Source organism: Mustela putorius, unplaced genomic scaffold, assembly GCF_011764305.1.
Source record: "Mustela putorius furo isolate JIRA1106 unplaced genomic scaffold, ASM1176430v1.1 tig00000680_pilon_pilon_pilon, whole genome shotgun sequence".
Lineage (NCBI taxonomy): Eukaryota > Metazoa > Chordata > Mammalia > Carnivora > Mustelidae > Mustela > Mustela putorius.
The window spans coordinates 1,132,212-1,155,654 of NW_025421442.1; the positions used below are offsets into that span (position 1 = coordinate 1,132,212).

General features: G+C 54.7%; 1 protein-coding gene across 1 annotated transcript; it reads left to right on the forward strand.

Annotated features, from left to right (window-relative positions):
* Nucleotides 1–10,042: 10,042 nt before the first annotated feature.
* LOC106004355 lies at nt 10,043–13,157 on the forward strand. The gene is made up of 2 exons (XM_013049296.2): nt 10,043–11,492; nt 11,754–13,157. The coding sequence occupies exon 2, from the start codon at nt 11,977–11,979 to the stop codon at nt 12,895–12,897; it is 921 nt and encodes a 306-aa protein (XP_012904750.1). The 5' UTR covers nt 10,043–11,492; nt 11,754–11,976; the 3' UTR covers nt 12,898–13,157.
* Nucleotides 13,158–23,443: the final 10,286 nt, after the last annotated feature.

Consider the following 23,443-nt stretch of genomic DNA (forward strand, 5'->3'; position numbering starts at 1 on the left):
TGAGGCCCAGAGGCAAACCCCTCTCATTTCCACCATTCTGAAGCCCAGGAGACCGAAAAGATTGCATGCGGGTCAGGATCCCAAAGTTCTTGGTAGCCTGGAATGGGTAAAACGAGCCCAGCCTGGGCACACTAGGGACACAGTGTGAAGTCAGATTCCTGTGTTGAACGGGAAAAAAGAGGTCGTCCGAGTCCACAGTTGGGAAAACAAAACAGTAAGCCCGTGGGGGGCGGGGCTTTGGTGTCCTCCGGCTTGTAGGAGTCGCTGCCGGGGGATGCGGTTGTGTCCAAGCCTGAGGACACCTGTCCCGCTGCCCAGGGTCAGGTGCGCTACGAGGCCCAGGAGGGCGCGCTCCAAAGGAACGAGCAGACGTGTCAGACCCCACGGCCTTACTCCTTCATACTTGTCATAAAGCCTCACTCCTTTATGTTTCTGAAATAGAAGATATTAAGGAAGGAGACTGGACAAACGGCCCCGCAACGGGGAAGCATCTGTGCTGTGTGGTGCTGGAGGGGGGGTGAAAGCCGGCCGATGAGAGCAGGAAAGGTGAATCTTGGGCTCAGTCAGGGGAGCACGTGACTCCTGGTCTCCAGGTCATGAGTTCGAGCCCCACAAGGGGTAGAGAGCACGTAAATAAATAAACTTACAAAATACATATTTCAAAAAGAAAGGTAGGTCTGAGTTATTTTAGGGAAGAAGCAGGCCTCTGTCAGAGCAGTGCAGAAGCAAAGCGGCCTGCCTGAGGCCCCGGCGCCTTCCACAGTAACTGCTGACAGGAACCCTCAAGTGAATATTTGGATTGAAACACAACTGCGGCCCTTCTTCCTCCATCATTTTGGCTTATAATTTCAGGGATCTCAGATATCGTTGGGATGACGTGAAGAATGTTGCTCCTTAAGAATAGCAGAATGGCATAAACCAATTCCACACTCACCAGGAACCAAAGAAATACCGTGCGGATACACTGGCACTTCTGTCACTGTGTGCGGGGGAAACGCGGCTGCCTCTCCCTCCCACTCACAGAGCTGCGCACAGTCCTGTCAGATGCCCGCACGCCGAATCGATCCGTAACCGTACTCCACAGACAAGCATGAGAGGGCTCCGAATATCCCAAGCATTGCCAGAAGGACGGTGCTCGCGTAGGGCTTGATGGGGAGGAAGCTGCGAAGGCCCAGAGGCCCCACCGCAGCCGTGGGGCACCACAGAGGGAGGGCAGCCCGCTGACTGGCAGGAGCGGCTGCGTTTCCCTTGACCTGCCCAGGAGGAGGGTCCACAGGTAGGGCATGGCCTGGCGGAGAAGGCAGGCATATACATCCCCAGCGGGGCCCACCGAGCAGCACATGCCTGTCCCCTGTCCCCTGCTCCATGCAACAGGATCTCTTTAGTTCCTGCGCCCATTTTAGGAAGGGGAAGACTGAGACTCTCAGCAGCCAGCACCGGGCCTCTCGTCACCAGGCAGAGAGGGGCCAGTGTACCCGGTGTGACCCTTTGGTCCATGCCCAGGAGGAGCCCCGCGAGATGAGTGGCAGCATGTCCGAGCGGCAGGCGCAAGACCGGGAATCTGAGAACCGGTCGGGCTCGTGAGTGGCTTTTCTCTGTAGGTTACGGAGGCTGCTGCAGAAATCCCGACTTCTCTGCTGCGTAGCAGTCGAGGGAGAACTATTTTGCTTATCTGCAAGGGGCAGCTATTCCCACAGAAAACAGCTAATGTCTGCCGGCTTTCCCACGCTCGGGTCCGCACGGGTCTCCACGTGTAGCCGCTTCCGGAGCCGAGTCACGTCTTGGCACACAGGAATTACGCGTTACAAACCACTTTCAAAAATCATGTTACATTACAAAAAGCCAACCCACTGGCAGGTATGAAACTTATTTTTGAAACTAGGAATTATGCCTCGGAAGTGCGAGTCACCGGCGGCACCCTCTCGGGTTTTGCTTCCGTGATTGGGGGGCCGGGAGTGGAGGTTGTTTAGGAAATGATACAATTGTTGGGCGTGACCTGCCCAGGGCCCCCCAGCTACGGGCACCAGGAAAACTGAAATAGGAAAAACTTGCGGAGGACGTGAGAGGTGGGGACCCGGGATGGCCGGGAGGCCGGAGGAGGAAGAGAAAATGCACGACTCTGCCCTGTAGAGAACGGGCATGTCTCCGGACGGTGAGGTAGCGCAGGAAGGCTTAGGCAGCGTTTCCCACGGAGCCGGCGTGTGCTGATCCGAGCGGCCGCGGGGAAAAGGAAGCAGAGGACGAACGGAACTAAGCGGTAGAAATGCAGGCAAGGGAGAGCAGGTGGCGTCCGGCGACAAGGAGCACTGCTTAGGGAGTCCGGAGAGCAAGCACGCGCCGCCGTGCCGTCGTGCGGGGGCCACCAAGGCGTGGCTGTCGCCGAGCGGACGCACTGAGCAAGCAGAGTAGCCCCTGCACGCCCGCTGCCCCCCCCCGTCAGTCCTCCCCCTCGAGAAGGAAAAGGTTACCGTGGGGAAAGCGCCTGAGTCAAGTCCAGGGTTCTGGGGGGTCCACAGCAAAGCCGTTCTGCAAATGCACATGGACGAAACCCCGAGGATGGAAGAGAGAGCACCGTGGGTCTGCCGGCCTGGGGCCCGGCACGGGAGCCGAGGAAGGAGGCGCCCAGAGTGGACCACCCCCGCAGGAAGCAGATGGTTCAGTGTAACAAGGTTAGAAGTCTACCAGCCGTGAGACGGGGAACTTTCTCTTTGAGAAAGTAACTTCTGGTCTGCTGCTGGGGTCCCAGGGGGCCCCTAAACACAGTGGCAGCCCCGGTCCCAGGCCCCGAGAGAAAGCGGTGGGTGCGGGGCAGAGAAAGTGCGAGACATGGACGTGGGCGCTTTGGCCGGGAAGGGGCAGGGAACGGAGAGCAGGGTGGAGGGCACAGAGGCCCGGGGGGGCCACCGATGCACGTGCGGGGAAACACGTCCCCTGTCCTCCCGCACCGTCAGTACGTCCTCCGGGCTCTCCGACGCTTTGTGCGAGTGGGTGTCTGACCGTGTCCGCAGACGGACCGTGCGTCCGGGTCAGCATTCCGCACAGCGAGGCCGTCCCCCGGGGGCGGGCAGCGAAGGGGGAAGGGGGTGGTGAAGGGACACCCTCCGGAGCCCGGAGAATCTGGAAGGGGCCTGGACCTTGACCACCCAGGCGGCTGAGGCTCGGAGGCCACCTTCCCTGGGCCTGGGGGCGAGGGAGGCCCTGTGGCCCTCAAGAGACATGCGCTGCCTCTGGGTGCCCGGCTTCGTGCAGCTCAGCACGCTGTGGGGGCAACAGTCCCATACGAGATCTCGTTTTGAGTTTTGAATTTGCTTGAGAAAGAAAGACTGAAACTCTGAACGTGGTAACAGCCGGAGGCTCCGGCGAGAAGCCGACGTTGCGGGAAGGAGCTGAGAAAGCAGCTCGCATCCGACCCAGCAGGGGCTGCGGACCCACGGGCGTCGCAGCCAGCGCAGAAGCTGGCTAGGGGCGGGCTGGAGCGCGGCCGGCCCAGGAGCGGAGAGCGGGGATCTTCCCACCACGGGGAAGCACGAGGCCGTGCTGCGTCCCCGGAGAATGAATCCCTTTAGAGGAGTGCGCGGACAAAATTCGAAAGTAAATGTAGACCCAGCTGCGGAAGGGCCTCGAGTCCTGGGCTGCAGAAATCGCCGGATTCACTCGGGGAGCCGCTGTAGGAGACGTTGTCTCGGGACCGCGGCTGCCAGACAGGGCAGGGCAGGGGAGGGGAGGGAGGGGTGACTCTGGGAGGGGTGCACGGCCACTGCGTGACGGTGGGAAGGGAGCTGTGTGTAGACACGCAAGCGGAAGGCGTGTGCGGGGACGGTGGACCCAGAGGCGGCACGTGCAGCTTCCTGCGCGCTGATGGCAACGGTTTTGCCTCGGGGAGGGCAGCTGGCACCGCTGGGCTCTCGAGTGAGCACACATGCGCGAGGCTCTACGGTGCCTGGGATTGTGCCCAAGGCCACCGACGGCGTCTGTGCTCTGGGACGCTCTTCCTGGGCCCACGACGGAGACGCAAAGTTGCTGTTTCTGCAGAGGAGCAGAAGCAATAGTGAGTGAGGGAACCTGTAGATACAGACAGGGAGACAGACCGAGATTGAGTCTGAGTGATCCTCTCCTGCAGTGTGGGTGCTGAGAAGTCCCACGATGTGCTGTCTGCTAGCTGGATGCCCAGGTCCAGCTTCTTAAAAAATGGGTCCAGCCATAATTCCATCTGTCCATCCACCTGCCCACCCTTCAACCCACAGAAAGAGAGAGAGAACACACGCACTACAGTCATTGAAAATGTTCATATTAGTAAAGGTTAATGGATCACACTTTTGGACAAATAAATGTCAGAGAAGTCTCCAGTATTGTCCTCAAATCTTGTAAACATCCTGGGCGTCATGGCCCCTCTGAACGCCCACGGCTCTGTGTCAGGGGCACAGGGCAGAGGACTAAGAGCTCTTCGTACACTTGATGCCCTAATGGGGAATCTCGTTTTAAAATTTTTTTCAAGGGTGTATTTGAGGACCTCCGCTCAAAGCTCTCAGAGGTTTCTGATTTTTTTTTTAAAGACTTTATTTATTTATTTGACAGACAGAGATCACAAGCAGGCAGAGAGGCAGGCAGAGAGAGAGGGGGAAGCAGGCTCCCCACCAAGCAGAGAGCCCCACGTGGGGCTTGATCCCAGGAGCCTGAGATCATGATCCAAGCTGAAGGCAGAGGCTTAACCCACTGAGCCACCAGGCGCCCCGAGGTCTCTGATTTTTTAAGTTACACACACATGCCTAGTGTTTCTTCCCCTTAGTTTCTTTTCCCCAGCCTGGATTTTAGTAGGTAATAGAGCATTATTGATATTTTCCAGTTCTGAACTCTTTTCGACACCTCTACTCTCTCGGCATGGAGGCTGCGTTTCGTAAGTGTCTCAGGACTGGCCTGTTGTAAGGAGAGTCGTGGGTCTGCCCGAGCGTCTTCCCGTGGCTGCCCCGCACGCCAGCGAGCAAAGTCGGGTGACACGGAAAACTACAGGAGGCCGGGCTGGGAACCCACCCCGAGTCGGCTCTACTCCGGGTTCCAGACACCCCCTTGCGGAACACGGGGCCAGAGAATATACGAGCCCCTTTTACAAGTGCTAAGTCCGGGGCGCCCGGGAGGCTCAGTCCTCGAAGGGTCTGGCTTCAGCTCAGGTCGTGATCCCAGGGTCCTGGGATCGAGCCCCGTGTCAGGCCCCCTGCTCTGTGGGGGTCTGCTTCTCCCTCTGCCCCTCCCCAACTAGTTCTCTCTCTCTCTTGCTCACTTTCTCAAATAAACAGATAAAATCTTAAAAAAAAAAAAAAAAGTGGTAAGTCCTCTGAAGGCTGGTGTTCAAAAGGCTTCCGGGACACAATCATCTACTAAAGGTTTTGTGGGGAACATCTCTAGATCGATCCTGTAAGGGATCCCACCTGGCCGCCGAACGTAGAGCTTCTTTAACACCAATCCTGACCCCAAAGTCATTCTCTCTGATTATTCCCCGCCTCGGGTCCGGGCGGCCCGTCCGCTGTGGTCGGACGCTTGTTAAGGCCCGTCTGCTGTTGCTCACCACGCCCCCGGCTTCCAGTGTCATAAACGTGTTGTTTTAAAATGTACGTCCTTCCACGTATCCCCTCTGTATGAATGTTTCCTAACGAGTCCTTGTGAGGCCATTAAGGTGTGTGATAATTTATTATTACGTATGTGTTTTTCTATAAGACGAGAACAGCTTGTCTGTCATGGTGACAGAAGCTTCCAGAACATCTGCTTTGACGTTAGCTTCCAGAGGCCTCGCATGGACCAGTCTGTTCTCTGCGCACAGGACTCAGTCATTGCTCAAGTCCCCGGGAAGCGACGGCACAAAACCAACCCCTGCTGGTTTGATTTACAGTGTTTTTAAGTCATTTTATCTGTGGCAGTAGCTGTGCTGTTCCTGACACGGCTCCTCCTTCTACCCCACGCTCCATCCCGACGCTAAGACCGGAGGTTCAGGCAGGAAGGAGACGCGCCATCGGCCAGGGGATGCGCTCCTGGGGCATCTCGGAGGGGTCGCGCGTTTGAGAAACTGGCGGGTCAGAGGCCGCGCGAGCCGGGCTGAAGCAACCGCGCACAACCCACGGGGGAGCCGCCGGGCAGCGTCCGTCCTGGGGTCGGGGGCGGGGAGGCCGTCCTGCTCACAACCGTCTCACACGTGGATTCCTGGTTATAGCTTTTTCAAGTACAAACGCGACCTAAGCCCGTGTTCAGCCGTCCTGCCCTGGAGACGCAGCTTGGCTGATGGAGGTGTGGTCTGAGCTGCAGCAGGGGGAATCTGGCACAGAAGCTTCTAGAAACACGGAGTCTCGGGCCCTGCCTGGAATGAGCATGGCTTTCCCGTGAGATCCTGAGGTGATGGGGCATCCACACTGAAGTGTGAGAAGTGTGGTCCACAGGGCCGGATCCCAAAACGCGGTCTTGGTGAAATGTGTGGGAAATGGCCAGGATAGTGAGTTTTTCATAGATCTAAACAAGTGCATCCAACTTTTTGGTTTTTGTCGTAGAAAAGTAGAACTCTGTGTCCTCACGGCGTTGCTTGTATAAACGGATGCTGAACCGCAGGCGGCAGCAGTCTGGTTCTTTACTCAGGAAAATAAAAACCCATCGTTGTGTGTCAGCGTTCCGTTAATTCTTGTCCACCGGACGAGAGACACGCAAATGCCTGGGGACGTCTGGAGTATGGAGTGAAGGCCCAGCTCCCTCGCAGGCGCGGAAGCCCGTCTGCGACTGTCCCCACCTGCTATCACCCTCCAACCACCGTCCCGGGCTCTGGCCTGCAGCTCGCACGACTCTGGACTCGACACGTGGAGCTCCTTCTGCAGCAAGTCCCCGTCCCCAACCGACCTGCTGCTTCAAGGTCAAGCCCTTCGGCCGCACCAGGAGGGCCTCCGGGACGCGGCTGCCGCGGGCTGTCCCGCCGGCCGAGGTGCTGCGTGTGTCGGCGTCCATCGGCCCATCTGCATCGCCTGCTCCCTCGAAGCAGATGCCCCGTCCCCGTCGCTGTCTCCTCGGCTGCCTGAGGACCAACACACACGGCCTCAGCGAGCGGCTGTAGCTGTCCTGGGCGTATCTGGGACGCGACCCCGCAGCCGCCCGCATGTCCGGAGCCGCAAACGCTCCGTCCGACGAGACGACGGCGGCCAACGGAGCACCTCGCGGCCGGGCCCGCTCTGGCTCCGCCTCTCCCTCGCCGCACGCGGGGCTTGTCACGGATCCCCTGGTGCCTCGGTTTCCCTGTCTGTGAGGCAGCAGGACCCGTGGACCTCCCCTCCCTGAATTATCCTGCCCGGGAAGAGGAGAGAATTGCGGAAGAACTTCCGAAAGGTCAAGCTGAGACGAACACTCGGGCGCAGACGAGCGTCGGGAGCAGGGAGAGCGGATCGGCCGGGCCGGGGCGTGCGGAGAGGCCGGTGGAGGGACACGCGCGTCCCGCTGTGAGCGGCCGAGGTCTGAGGCTCCGACACAAAACTCCGTAGAGCTGAAACCTGCTGCGAGAGGAGACCCTGAGTGTTCTGGCCCCAGTGAGCGAGCGCGAGCGCCGGCGGCCCTGACGAGCAAGTCCCGGGAGAGCCACGGAGCGCAGCCCGTCCTCTGGCCGAGCCCCTCACGCTCCGGTCCTGCTGGCGGGACCTCGGCAAGCCGGGACGGAGAGAATGAAGGTGACCCGCCTCCGCGTATGGGGCGGCCAGGGTGCCGGGCTCCCGCTGCAGAGCCCCACAGCCGGGCGTCCGACGACTCATTTCTCTCCGCTCTGGACGCAGGAAGTTCGAGGTCAAGCCTTCTCCTGAGGCCTTTCTTCCTGGCTTGGGGCCGGCCGCCTTCTCCCTGCCCCACGTGGTCCTGTCGTGTGTGTGTGCGTGTGTGTGTGTGTGCGCGCGTGTGTGTCTATCCCTATCCCCTTTCACACTGGATCAGCACACGGATGACCTTGTTCCAACTCCATTAGCTCTGCGGAGACCCTGCCCCCGGGGTGAGGTCTGGGGCAGGGAATGGGGCCTCAACGCCTGCGTCTGGAGAGGACAGATTCAGCCCGTAAGTGACTACGGTCAGCGCAGCAAGCGTCTGGTGGGGTGTTCAGAAAGCAAAGCCTTATAAAGTGTCCCACTGGGTTTGTTCTCCCCACGCACGCCGCCACTTGTGAGTTCCCAGCCCCGTCCCGTCGCTTCGAAAATGCAGACACCACGAAACCAGCACCGGCGAGCCAAAGCCACCCTTTTCCCGGCAGCAGGATCCGACTCCAGTGGGACTCAAGTGAAGATGCGTGTACAGTGTGTTTCTGGCGATAAAGCTGTACAAGAAACACAGAAGTATAGAAGGAAAATGCGAAGACGTCCACTTCTCCGAGCCGATTGTTCTCAGATGCCCAGTGCGAAGCAGGTCAGTAGCGTGCCTTTCTCCACATGAAAGTGGACACAGACGTACACACACGTGGGACTCCATATGGAGGCATTTCACACCCGTTTCACTTTCATCAGTCATCTGTCATCATATCGCAGCTTCGTGACGTGATTTCAGTGGAAGTGGACGTGACAGCTCAACGGTGCGATCATCAACACCTCTCGGGGGAGGGGACCGGGACGCACCTTCCACTTGCGGTAACAGCAGGAAGTCCCGCCGGACTTCCAGTGCAGACCTCGCAGGTCGGCCCCCTGACCGCTATGTCCCGTGCCCTGTCTGGTGGAGAGGTAGGAGCAAGAGAGATGTCCACTTCCTAGACTCCCTTGCAGGGAGGGTGTTAACGCGGCCCGATTTGTCAGGGATGGATGAGGGAAGCCAGCTGTGGCTTCTGAGAAAGATCTGTGTCTCCCGATGAAGGGACAGTGTTCACGACGCTCTTCTCTGCCGTGAGATAAAGCTGCTTGAGGCCACCAGGCCCAGGGGGCAGGGCCGGGCCAACTTCTAGAAGAAGAGCTCCCCAGGAAGCGACCACGTTGAAATTAGGGACGTGTGCTCATCAGAACACAGGATGAGGTGAGTGAGTGGTCGGCCCGTAGAGTGGAAGATGTCTACCACGCCCGCAGCCCGCAAGAGAGTCACGGTCAGATTCTACGAACAACGCGTGCCTGTGGCGAGAAAGGGCTGCACTTCACCTAGAGGACAGCAAACTGGCTAACGAGCTATGGAGGAGTGCCCGCCGCGCTTGGTTATCAGAGCACGGCCAGTCCCCACCACGGCCAGTCCCCACCACCCACCAGAACGCCTAGAATCAAAAGGCAGAAAATCCCAAGTATCGGCAAAGCTATGGAGCAAGTGAACATTCACAGCTCGTTGGTAGGAATCTAAGTTGGTCTAATAAATTCAAACCTATTTGTCAGTATCTACCAAGGACGGGCACGTATGCAAACGTCCTGACCCAGCAGGTCTGCAGCCACAAGCCCAACACAAAAGCCTGTCTGAGTGCCGGCAGCAGCATGACTCTGGGCCCCAAACGGGAAATAACTAAGCATCCATCAACAGTGAAAGAGGTCACAGTCCTGCGCGTCTCCCGCACGGAAGTGTTGTGCAACACACGGCGGTCTGCAGAGCCACAGACAACCTCACGAGGCTCACAAACACGACATGGCGAGAAGAGACGCAGACTTAAAAGAGTCCACGCTGCACAATCCCACTGACAGAAACTTTAAAAAAGGGGTTAGAACTCCTGCCTGCTGTCAGAAGTCAGAAAAGTGGCGGTTTGGTGGGGAAAGGGAGACGGAGCCATGCGGCGGGGAGAGGGATGCTGGCGACACTCAGTATCCTGACCTGGGCGGGTCCCTCTGTGAGGACAGTCCTGCCGTGCAGTTAGTACCCCGTATTTTCTGTGCCTCTGTTATACTTCAGCGGACACAGTTCTTGCACTTAAAAATGGATGAGGGTAAGTCTGTGTCCCAGGAAAAGCTTCTGAACTTTCTCTCTAAGAAACACGGGGCTGGGGGGTGCCTGGGGGGCTCAGTCAGTTCAGCCGCTGCCTTGGGCTCCGCTCATGATCTCAGGGTCCTGGGATCGAGTCCTGTGCCAGGCTCTGTGCTCAGCGGGGGGGTCTGCTTCTCCCCCTGCCTCTCCACCTGCTCTCGGTCACTCTTGCTCTTAAATAAATGAAGAAAATCTTAAAAAGAAAGAAAAGAGAAACAGGAAGCTGGCACAGATTTTTAAGCAGGAGAGTGGACTCGTGGGCAGCAGGGGGAGGTTGGCCGAAGACCGTCGGGGTGACCGCAGTCCCGGAGGAAGAGGGAAAGAGGCTCGGCCCAGGACGGCCGCGGGCGGTGGGAAGGAGGGAGAACCTGAGGGTCCCAGAGAGAAGCCGTGCGGGAGAATGAAGGCCAGAGCTGAGAACGGGACCGGGCTTCTGCGCACTGTGGCCAGACGTGCGGCTGCAGTCAGGAAGGAGACGCCACTGCTCCCGCCACCGCTGCCCCGGCAGGCATCACGGAGGTGCCCGCCGCATGCTCGTGTCCCCTCCTCGCTTCCGCCGTCCCCTGCCATCATCTTCTCGGGGCTGCCCCCGCCGCGGGAGGTGGCAAACACAGCCTCGGGGAAGGAGACCCCGGCCAGGAACCTCGGTCTCACGGCCAAGCCGGCCGTGTCTCTGTCCCCTTAGGACGTCCACCGTTGCGTTGTGCTTGTAACATCCGTCGGAGGAATGCCAAAGCTCGCAGCGAGGAGACGCGGCCAAAGGGAAGCCTGCGCGGTGCAGTGGTGCAACGGCCACCCCCCGGGCGGGCCGGACGGAGCGGCCCTCGAGAAGGGAAAGCAGCCCCCGACGGCCGTCCCGACGGAGTAGGTGCTCACGCCGAAACCCGCGGCCTCAGCCTGACCATCAGGAAAGAAGCACAGCCTGGAGCCCAAATGTTCTACGGACAACTGGCCTCGTCAAGAAGGGGCATGTTTTCAGAAGCAAAAAAAAAAAATAAAAAGAGTGGGGGTTGCTCTAGTTTAAGACCGGCCTATCCCAGAGCAACCTGCGCGTTTTCACAGGAAACGGGCTGCGGAGGACCCAGCAGGAAACCGTAAGTGCAGGTGGTTTCATGGGCGCTTACCCGGTGTTGGTGTGACAAGGGTGTCACCCAGGACAGCTTCCGCGTCCTCAAGACAGACACACGCGGACCCGTGGGGGCCGGTGTCGCGATGTCGCAACTTCCTCAGCGAAACCAACGCCACCACTGGTGAGCGGACCTGCTCCCCGCTGACCAGTACGACTTTCCCAGTTAACGAATGGGTGAAAGCTACACAGGTGTGGGTTGTACTCTTTTCCCGAGTTTTCTATGGACTTAAAATTTTTCGAAGGAATTTTAGGAGGAAGAATCTCTAAGCATTGCAGAAGGAAAAACAAAACGTAGTTTTAAAAATAGGCCTGGATTTGAAATGAGAACCGTGACGCTGCTCCGCAGAGAGGCCGCGCGGTCTGGTCCCGCACTCCGGACGGTGAGCGCGGGCCGCGGCGCGGACAGACGGATGGAAGCGGCAAAAGCCGAAGAAATCAAGACGCGGTGAGTAGCTCTGACAAAGGGCCCGGGAGAGAGAACAGATCCCAGAGGTGCGGACACGGGGGCAGGGACTCTCCCTGGACGTGAGAGCGTGGGGTCAACAGAACGGTGTCCTCCGGGACAACGGCCTCGGGGAGGGTCACAGGCGGGAAGCAGGAAAAGCCGAGCGCGAGCTCCGGCCCCGTCCCTGCGCGGTAGGACCTTGGGCGAGGATCCCCCGCACCGGTCCACATCTCCGCTCCCTTTCCCACCGGCGACGGTTAGATGCACTTCCACGCCGGCTGCAGAGTACGTTCAACACGTAGGGAAGCTCCTGGCCGCGGCGACAGTGACCCCGGGGCCGCCGCACAGGTTTTCCTGTGGGGAGCCCAAGAAGATAGAACGATGATCCCGCTGCGTGACCCGTCGCCGTTCTTCCCGACGTCGGACTGGACACACGTAAACACTGCGTGAGTCGTGTTGCTTGAACAGAGCGGTGCTGAACCGAATGGGATTCTCACCTGCGCGGTCCGCGGTCCGCTGCTCGGGGGACGGGGCACAGAGGCACGGAGGACCTCTGCCTCAAGAGAGTTTCCTTAAAACAAACGCCGGCCAACTCTGTGTTAGATTTTCGGTGGGAAAGATACTGAGAAGATCTGAAAATACACCAGGCGCACCGCGCATCTGTTTGTATCCCCAGCGCCTTCCTCTTCAGGTTTTCGGTTTGGGTTTTTTGTTGTTTTGTTTCGTTTTTTCATTCTATTTTAAAGGAGGTGGAATAGCCCAGAACCTTGTAGGGTCGTCCAGCTGTGGCTGCTCCCCCGTGTGCTTCCATTCTGTTTTGTGTCCAATGCCGTCTTCTTCCCCAGGACGGAACCTCGGAGGTGGTCGGGGACGCCAGGACGTTACACTCCAGCAGCTGCGGGTGCTCCCAGTGCCCGAGGGGACCAGGACGGCCACAGCCTCCCTCATGCTTTCTTCTCCCCCACCCTGGGACGCGTGTCCCCCACTCTGGGACAGCAGGGGCAGGAGGAGGAGGAGGAGGTCATCCAAGAAGCCGAGGACGACTGTTCAAATGATCAGATCGGGCCAAGTTCAACAGGCAGAGATCTTTTTTGTTTGTGTTTTTCCTAAAGCAGGAAGAAGCTTGAGACACCCGAGTAATGACACACGTTACAGGAGCTACTGTTGGGAAGAGCTGCCGAGCGAGCTCGGTGTTGCAACGCGGTGCTGTTTTCAACCCGCCAGGGGGGCAGGAGCGGTCACAGGGGCCGAGAGGCCACGTACACGGGCTGTCATGCTGCACTTTCTGTGGCAGCTGGACTGGATCCCAGGGCGCCCAGGCACTTGGCTACACGTTTCTGAGCGCGTCGGTGAGGGCGTTTCCACAAAGCTTGACACTGGAATTAGGAGTCCACTTACAAAATAAAGCAGCTTGCCCTCCCCAATGTGGGTGGTCCTCAGTCTGTCGGCGGAAGGCCTGGGATACGGGCTTCTGTCCTTGGGCTGGGATTATGCCAACAGCCCCCGAGTCTCAGGCGTGGGGACTCGGACTGGACCGTACACTGCAGGGTCCTGGGTCTCCAGCTTGCACAGCAGACGTTAGGGCTACCCAGCCTCCATGACTGCCCGAGCCAATCCTTGTAATAAAGCTCTTTCCTCGTCTCTCTCCCACACGCGGGATATGTATCTGTCGTGCGGATATTTGCGCGTACGTAGCTCTAAATAAACACACATCCTACAGGCTCTGTTTCGGTTTCTCTGGAAAACCCCAGGTCTGAGATGTAGGACTCACAGGCTGCAGTTGAAGCCGCGTTTGTGGGTGAGAACATTCCAGGAGGGCCCGGTGGGAGCAGAGAGACGGCACCGGGGACAGCGACCCCAGCGTCCACACTGGGGAGCCGGAAGGGCCTGGGCATGACACTCAGGAGAAGCCGGAGGGGGAGGGCCTGGCTGTCCCAGAGCCCCGAGCACGACCACAGGAGTGCACTGGGTGGAGGCGCGTCCACACTGGGCCCTCCCCTGGCTGACTGCAGACACTCAAACTGCCGATGTTCTACACCGGCTTGCTCAATTTTCGTAGCTCCTCTGTATTTACCTGAAATGTCACTGCTTGGGATATGGCTTCTTAGAACGTTTCCCTTTGAGGCTCTGAGGGCAGCTGGCAGGGTGGGGTGCCCGCACACCCCCGCTCGGACCCCGGCTTCCCCGTGCGGGAGGGCCGGGCGCGGTGGGTGTTGGCAGCTCCGAGCCGAGCCCCTCCGACAGCCCGTGCGACCGCGGCCCCTCCTCCTTGGAACGATGGGACCTTCATGCTAGCCCTTAGGAAGTGTCCTTCAAAGGGGTGAGTCCGAGTCGAAGGAGCCTTTGTAGCTGCCTTGTGGGTTACGGATAAATCCAGGATAAAGGAGCGAGGGAAGCAGTTCCACGGCGAAACCACCAGATACAGTCAGGGGGTGGGGCCTTCGCCTACAGCCGCCCTCACTGGACCGTGGAACTGGCCCTTCCGAAGGTCGGGGTCATTCAGTGAGCTCCCGGGGGACGGGAGGGCCTCCATTTTATTAAGAGAGGTCACACGAGCAGATACAACAGGACAGTCACTGGAGCCTGGGGTGCCCCGAAAGTCAAGTTCCAAAATAACTGGAAGTCTGCGGTGCGGCCGGACGCTGGAGGTCCCAGGGCACGATGGGTCTGGTCAGGTTGGCAGTGATCATGTGAGTATCAAGTACAAGTTTCTTTTTAATTAAATACAAGAAATGATACTTAAGTAGTTCAGGATGAACTGCCAAAATGTCTCTGACTCCCATCGCCAATATTGCAGGGGAAGATGTGGGGGAGGGGGTCTTTACTGGGAGGAGCCGCCGTATCTGTATGTTCCCTCCGTAGTTCCCACGCGATACTTCCCGCACACACATTAATGACGCAAACAGAGCGGGAGCAGACGGTGCTCACGTTCGCCGGCACCGGGCTGCCCCTGGGCCACTACTATTCCTGATTGACAAGAATCAGGTGTTTGGGGGCACCTGGGTGGCTCAGTCGGTTAGGTGTCTGCCTTTAGCTCAGGTCTCTATCTTGGGGTCCTGGGATCGAGCCCTTCGGGTTCCCTGCTCGGCGGGAAGCCTGCTTCTCCCTCTCCCACTCCCCCTGCTTGTGTTGCCTCTCTCGCTGTGTCTCTCTGTGAAATAAATAAATTTTAAAAAAGAGATAGAGAGAAACAGGTTCTTTGGATTTCAGTTTCCTTTTCCATGAAATGAAGAGTCTAAATAACACAGCTCCTGAGCTGCTTTCCGTTTCTAAACGTTAATGATTAAGCAATCCAGGCACCTACCCAATTACTTTTAAATGGATAGAAACATATACGTGTATTATGTGCCACTGATTTTAAATCTATTTGCTTTTTCTTGGAACTTAAATTTCTCTCTTGATCATATTAACTTTGTTTCTCATGCAGATACACTGCCGAGGAACAAATTTTTGAGAAGATGGTGACTTTGAGGGTGAAAGCAAATAAATTTTACCTTTCCATCTCAAAGCATTAGCCCCGTAATAGCCCGTGCAAGAACTGAGTACATAGGATGCGCCTCGTGGAGTCACGGGGCCGAGAGCACACGGTATGTGTGTATTTGTAGAGATAGGGCTGTGCATGGCTCTTACTCTAAAGAGGAAAGCTGGAGCTGTTTTACGTGTTAAAAAGAAGGATTTTAGTGGTATTTTAAGGCCATAAATGCAATCCGTAAGCAGAAAGAGCAATGAACAAGATGCAACACGGGAAAGATATGCTCTGATCAGACTCGTGGGGACCAGAGGTTGGCAGTGGACACTTCCTTACGTCACCAGTGTCTGTGGGGAGGGAGCTTGCTGGAGTGACCCTCTGGGCCGCTTCCACGCTTGCCTTGCCCCAGGGGAGAGAAAGGACTCGTCCGACTGATCAGCACCAACGTCGGACGGTGGTTCTGTTGCTGCAGGGGTGTCTGCGCTGGGAGTGGGTGCGTGGGAGCTACCTCCAGGCTGGAGGGCAAAGCTGTTTTTTGACTTAGGTGGTGGTTTCAAGTATATACCTTACAAAAAATCATTAGGCCACATGTTTGTCTTTTTGTCATTTTCTGAATCTTTATTTTTCTTTTAAGATTTACTTATCTGAGAGACAGAGTGGGGGAAGCACACAAGGCGGGGCGGAGGGAGAAGCAGACTTCCCGAGACCCATGCGGGGCTCGCTCCCCGGGCCCTGGGATCATGACCTGGGCCGAACGAACGCAGATGCTTGACCGACTGAGCCGCCCAGGCGCCCCCACTCTTCACATTATGGTAGAAGGATTTTGATTGGTCATTTGGGGAGAGGGACGTGAGGCGGGTGGCTTAGCCCCTTCCTTCTGTTCGCTCTCTTTGCCTTTACCTCTCTGGAGCAGTGGGCTTTCTCTGCTCCCCACGCCGGGGTCTTAGGGGACGGTCCCCCAAAGACGGGAGGCAAGCAGTTGGGTCCCCTCCAGTGGCGTTCAGTTTCGTCAGGGACTGAGGAGGAGGGTCTGGTTCCGGAGCTGCTGCGAGCGAGCGCATTCGGCTGCGGACGGAGAAGCACATTCGCCGAGGGCCCTAACAGCGACCAGAGGAAGAGAGGCGGCCCCGGTAGCACAAACACGGGGCTGACTCTCCCACCGCCCCTGTGCTCCGCAGGGTGGGGTGGGTCATGGGGCATAATGTGCATCTCTGGTCTCGTTGGCTAACGTCCGGGGCTGCCGGCGAGGATGAGAACACACAGAAAGGGGAGGGTTGAGCTGGTCCGTGGCCGCACGCGGGCCACCCGCGCCGCAGCGCCCCAGGTACGCCGGGCAGATGGAGGTTCGTAAGCGGAGCGTGTGTGTGTCGGACCCGGACAGGGAGGAGCGGAGAGACGAAGAGCTCCTTGCAGTTCGAGACTCGACGTTTCCCTGAGGTTCCCTTCAACCGCCTTTTGTGGCCTCCGTGTCCTGGCCCTGAGAAACCCAAGTGTAGCCTGGGCCACTCTGCAGGCTCCCGGGCCGTCGTGATGGGACGGGGTGCCTGGCTGCGGCCTCTCCTCTGACGGGTCTCCCTGCTCCCAGGTCAACAACAGGGCTGGGGCGCTTTGTGCGGCAGAGACAGACAGACAGACAGACACACAGTGGACAGTAGCACCGCGTGGCCAGGGCTCGGGGAGCGAGTCCCAGCGCCTGCTCGCACCCTTCCCTGCGCCGCTCCTGAACCCTGTTCCTTTCCCTTCGCTCCTCGCTGTGTTTTAACGGACTTCACAACCAAAGTCCTCGGAGCAGCTTCATTTGGCCGATGAGACCTTCTGTGCTGGGCGTCTGGGGTCGCTGGGCTGCGGGTGTCCGTTGACGGTGAGGGTGAGCCCCGGCTGGGTCTGGGGAAGGCTCTGTGCGATCAAGGCAGTATTTAAGTGGACACCGTCAACCTGGGAGACTGTGAAAAACGACTAGTCTAGCATTAAAAAAGCTGTTAAAGCAGAAGGTTAGGAAGTAAATCCAGGTCAAAACTCAATGGAGGCCTGATCAAATATAGAGAGAAAAAAAAGCCAAGAAAGCGCAAAGCCGAAGGCAATGTCCTCAGGGCTGGGAGCTGTGAGGACATGGGCACAGGGGTGCAGGAGACGTCCGGTGGGAGCTGACCTCAGAGAATGCTCTCACACCCCAGCCCCCCACCAATGCCCGGGGGGCAGAGCGTGACCTGCAAATCCGAAAATACTGCCCGTGGCCCTGTCACCCGTCACGAAAATGAAGAACTTAAACAGGTCAGACTCTAAAGAGGAACAAATTATTGGATCAAGTCTTGGGAAACATCATGAGTTAACAGTGAAGAGGAGAAGACGCTGCGCCCGGCCACTCTGTCACTGTGGCTTTGCCTTTCCAAGAATGTCTTTCAGATGGGATCACCCCACACTTGACACCCTGAGCCAGGCCCCCAAGACGGACCCCACGTGCTAAGTGCGTCAGTTGTGGGTCCCTTCTCGTGCTCTGCACTGAGCCCTGAACGGTGCCGAGTGGCCGGTGCCGGGACTGCCAGCTACAGACCGTGTGCGGAGGCGTTGTCGGCGACAGGCTCCGGCCATACAGCTCAAAGTCACAACCTCTCCCAGGGACGCGTGGGTCGTGGCCCAACGCACACCTTAAGGAGAAAATCCGGAGCCATAACATAGGACGTGGCGGGCGAAGGGCTCGGAGAGGACAGAAACACGCTGGTGGGACCAGACGCATCTCACCTCTCACAGGAGCCCACCAGCTGTGCTCCTGAGCCTTCAGAACACTGCGGGAAAATTCTTCGGTAATGAGGGCGGAACGAAGCCACATCCCCCGACCCAGAAAGCCATTTAACAGCCGTCCAAGGGAGTGAGCCTTCTGTCCGTCCCGGGAGAAACGGAGTCAGGAGATGATGTGAGCTGGACACGGTGGACGGGCGACAGCAGACCAGCACGGGTTCAAACTCTCGGCTCGAGGAGGCCAGCCCCCGCGGCTGTCGGTGCACCGCTCCCCACGGACGCACCGACCGGGCTGCTGCGCGTGCAAGGCTGCTGCTTCTCCTCTCCAAATGGAAAGTGCACGGAATTCCTTTGACTCCTTTGGCCTAGAGAGAGTTAAGAAGCACCAAGTAAAAGTTGGCGGGAACATAAACCAGTGCAAACACTGTGCAAAACAGTATGGAGGATCCTTTAAAAAATTAAAAATAGATCCACCATCTGATCCCGTAATTCTACTACTGGGCATTCACTCAAAGAAAATGAAAACATTAATTCCAAAGGTTCATGTGTCCTTATGCTTCCTGCAACATCATTTACAATGACCGAGAAACAGAAGGAACCGGACATCCATTGACAGATAAAGAAGAGGTGGCATGTGTGTCCTCATACACACACACACACATACACACACGCACGTGTGCGCATCAGCCACAGAAAACAGTGAGATCTTCGCTGTGACAACATGGGTGGGCCTAGAGGGTGTTACACGAAATGAAACAAGTCAGACTGAGAAAGACAAATACCATACGAGTTCACTTACATGTGGAATCCAAAAATCAAAATAAACAAAGCAGAAATGCAGAGAACAAACTGGTGGTTTCCAGAGGGGTACGGTGTAGAGCACAATAGAGGAGATCACGAACAAACTTCCAGTTATAAAATAAATAAGTCCCGGAGAGGAAAATGCAGGATCGGGACCATCGTCAATAATATTGTAATGGCCTTCAGCGGTGACAGGTGACGGCTGCCCTTACCTTGGGGAGCCCTGAGTAATGGGCAGAATTGCCCCGTTCCCCTGCTGCACCCGTGAAGCTAATACAACATTGTATGTCAACTACACTTCAACTGTAAGTAAACATTTTTAAAAGCTTAGAAAATAAATTTTAAAAATAGGTCAGAGCTCAAAAACAAGAAAACAGGGTGCACAGGAGACTCAACGGTTGCGGTCTCACGGGTGCCAGTGTTTCGAGATAAACCCTCTCTCGCAGAAGCTCCAAGAGGAACCCTGTAACAGTAACGGAATCTCCACATACTGGATTGACCAAAAGGCAGAAAAAATACTTAAAAAGTCAATACTGGAATGCTTGGTGGCTCAGTCGTTAAGCGTCCACCCTCTGCTCAGGCCATGATCCCGGGGTCCTGGGATGGAGCCCCGCGTCGGGATCCCTGCTCCTCGGGAGGCCTGCTTCTCCCTCTCCCACTCCCCCTGCTTGTGTTCCCTCTCTCGCTGTGTCTCTGTCAAATAAATAAATAAAATACGAAAAAAAAAATCAATGCAATTAGTCGTAAGGTAAACAAGCTCAAACATTCTGTTGCTTCCTGCAGAGGCGTACGCATCGTGTTGAGAACGTCGGAGTGATAGCGCCGTCTTACACCAGTCCTCGGGCCAACCGCATCTGTCTGACGTCCTGAGTTAAAAAGTGTCTGTGTGTCTTCATTCTAGCCTCATTATTTTAAACCTTCTGAATTTCGTCTGTTGGTTTAGTGGGTCAGATAAATTATTCTTTATAGAAAGTATTTGAGGGCATGAAAATATAAACATGTGTATTTAACTGAAAGAAAACTGCCATTTTATTAAACAAAAATTGGTTTTTGCAGACTCCGAAAAAATAGTGCAAATCATTTTAACTCGGTTGTTTCCCCTCTGCGATCCGTATATGATTTTTAAATGTCGTTCCTTCATTGTTAAACTTGATGATTATATTACACTTCAGATGTAATTTTTGAGATCTTTGGATTTTTAACACCTGGGACTAATAATAAATTAATTTAGTGAATAACGTCGTCACCTGAAATCTTGGGGGATTAAAGTGCATAAATACAGATTCTAAAACTGATCCGTCACGCTCTTAACGCATCCTTGCTTTCTGTGAAGTTCCAATTAAGACTGAGTATGTGGGATGTATATTGCCTGGATACGGTTAACTTGTTTTAAAACTTTACGTTCTTGTCCAACTGCGTGCATGCATGTGTGTGTGTTGAAAGGAGTAAACATGCATGTGAAATGTGTTTAACTGAAAAAGCTTATGAGGGATGAAGAGGAGGAGGAGTCGTTCAGATAAGTATCGTGTTAATCCTTGAATATACAGTGTTCTCTGAAAAAACCCGGGAAACAACAAACCGTTTCTTTGTCTCTGTGGAGGACAGAACCATCCCGTTACCTCTCATCTCCCCAGGAACAGAACTTCAGGAAGCTACTCCTGTTTGTAGCTTTGCACTGATTTCTTGAATCATTTGATTGACAGATGGATGGATTGATTTTAATGATTTAATTTATTTGTCTCAGTGTGAGAGAGAGAGAACGAACAGGAGTGGGGGAGGGGCTGAGGGAGAAGCTGACGTCCCGCTGGGCAGGGAGCCCGACAAGGGGCTGGATCTCAGGATCCCGAGATCATGACCCGAGCGGAAGGCAGAGGCTGAACTCGATGAGCCCGTCCCCCACTCCCCTGGCGTGCCTCTTAAATCATTTTAAACAAAAGCTCCTCGTTTCTAAAAAGCTGAATCTACCTTGCTTTTCTGACTTTAATAATTTCTTTTCTTTAGAAAACGAGGACATGCTCGTATCTTGATGCGCTTAAATGTTGGATGACACTCTTGGTATTTCCCTGCCCTGATCTAGGTCCACAAGGAAAACAAAACTGGCAGATGGGAAAAGAGAACGTGATTGATTACACGGTGTTAAAATGTCACACACAGTTAGTGTGTCACTAACTGTTTGCTTTTCAGGTGGAGCAGAACATACATGGCCTTGTGCATCACGACTGGGGCAAAACTGTCCAAGAACTGATGTGTATTCTTAGACACAGAACCCTAGTAATTCCCTAGCAACTGGAATACATAACAAAAGAACCCAAAGGCTCTGGGCACTTGTCAGTATCCTTACTGATCCCAAGTCTGTCCCCTCTGGACCATCATGGACTAAATAGACCCAGACAGGGGACTGCACTCTTCTCCGTTCTGATGAAATACTATGGACTAATCAGACCTATTCAGTCTTAACATTTACAGGTGTTTTCATAAACTACACAACAGAAACAGGGTTTTCTAGAAGTGGGAAGAAAAAGAATTGCAATACAAAATGGTACCAGAATCCAAACAGACTTCCCAAGGACAAAATGAGGATTTCTAGTACTCGAGTCAGAAGAGATGACTGCATGAACATGCGTAGTAGTAGTAGTAGTAGTAGTTACGCTTCCTAGGTCATTCTCTTGTTCAGTTTTTCAACCTCACCCAATACTTGAGAGTGAGAAATCATTCCTAATATTGATAATATGTGTAAGGGGTGTTCTAAGCTGTTGGAACTCCCAAATGTGGGGCGCGTCTGCCCCATGTTCACAAGACGTCAAGATGATTAGTTGTTGGATTTTGTATCAACAGACTTCTTGCAGAACTTTCTGAGCATCTCAATGTTATTATGAAAGTTCACATTATTAAATCAACACTACATTGCTTGCAGAGGAATATACTGATCATAGAATTTAACTTTGTTCAGAGATAAGTGAAACAACCTGTGATATTTAAAGCAAAAGGTACAATAATCTTTAACTGGAAAATAGCTGAAAATGTGTACCTACCATAACATCTCAAAATACCTTTAAATATTGTCATTTAATTCATGGACCCCACTGAAGAATGAAATGTGTAAAGAATGTTATAATCAGGGGTGCCTGGGTGGCTCAGTGGGTTAAGCCTCTGCCTTCGGCTCAGGTCATGATCTCAGGGTCCTGGGATCGAGCCCCGCATCGGACTCTCTGCTCAGCGGGGAGCCTGCTTCCTCCTCTCTCTCTCTCTCTCTGCCTGCTTGTGATCTCTGTCAAAATAAATAAAAATAAAATCTTCAAAAAAATGTTATAATTAAAGAAATGATGATTTAATTATTTATTCTGTGAGAATTAGTATAGTGATATCAGAATGACACTGGCTACTTAACAATTCTAGTTTAAAAGCCACATGTTGGGTCTTGAGATACATCTAAAATTAAGGCGGAATTTTGGGGGGTGAGTTCTAGTTCTGACTTCATGGAAAGCCACACACCTTATTTTCATTTGTCCAACAAGAAGAATAAATATTGTCTTGCTTCCTTCCACCCCCCCACCAACTTCCTCTCTCTCTCTCTCTCTCTCTCTTTCTTTCTTTCATTCTCTTAGATTTGTTTATTTGGGACAGAGCACTAGTTGTAGGGCGTAGAGGGATAAGCAGACTCCCTACTGAGTGGGGAGCCTAACGAGACACCAGGCTCGATCTCGGGGGCTCGATCCCCGGACACTGAGATCATGAGTTGAGCTGAAATCAGGTGCTTAACCGACTGAGCCGTCCAGGTGCCCCAAGAACAGATATTTTCAACTATCCAATGTGTCTCGGGCATTGCAGAGGTCGCTGGGATGCTGTGGCGAGTATGATGTACAAGAGGGGCTTTTCCCAGGATCTTACAGTCTAGTAGGAATTAGCTATTGATCCTGAGAACATACTTAAGAGCCACAGACCTTCGTCACCATAATTTAGAAATCAGTCCTGGCTCATTGACTTGAAAAGGAAGAGTGCTCAACCCCAAACAGCAAAACTTGACATGTGGGTCTGGATTACATTTTCCCTAATTAACCTACGCGCCAGCAGTACACACAGGGATGTGCCTGTAAAATACACACATTCTAACAATCGTATTTAATGGGAAATAGAGTTGGCTTTCTCTTTGGGGCTGAACGTGACTTTTGGCTCGAAAGGCCAGAAGTTTCCAGGGCATTTGCTGGGTTATGATAGACTGCCTCGAAGCTGACATCAATCACAAGAGCTTCCAGACTGCGCCGTCCCCCTCCTGGGCTCTGCATCCCAACACCTCTCGTTCTGGAAGGACATATCTCAGGTTTTTAAAAGTTACTGTTTCCTAAGCGCGTCATTTCTTGGGCTTTCTCCTCTTTCTCTTTCAATGTGATTATTATCTCCTTCGGCAAAACTTTGATGTTGTTTCTCTTTCCTCCTGAACTGCTACCTACCACTACCTGTTTTTAGAAAAAAGGCAGAGGGCCCACCGTGGCACGTACGCGTGTTAATCTCTTGAGTGGCTGCCGCGCACAAACGTAACACAGGACGAGTGTGTGGGGAACCAGAGGGTCTGCGCCGCTGCACACGAGCGGGGATTCAAGTCAAGAGTTCTTCCTTCCATGCCTCCCAAGCCCCGATTTTCTAATTTGGAGTTGCCTAACTCTCGAGTGACTTCAGATGAGATGACTTACGTAGTTTTGCTATTGGACGCATCTATAGGAATGCTGCTGATTAAAACAAGGTCTGTCTCATTTCCTGAATTATTTATAAATCCGGTTGCTTAATATAAACTAAGTATCCAAGGCAACACACCGCTCCTGATCTGGGGGTTTGACAAAGGAGCGTTCATTGACTGCGTGAGGCTGTGGATGAACACAGCACACTGGCTTTTCAGGCCAGAGTCCAAAGTGGGACTATCCCGTCCCCTAGGACAGGTAGGCAAACTTAA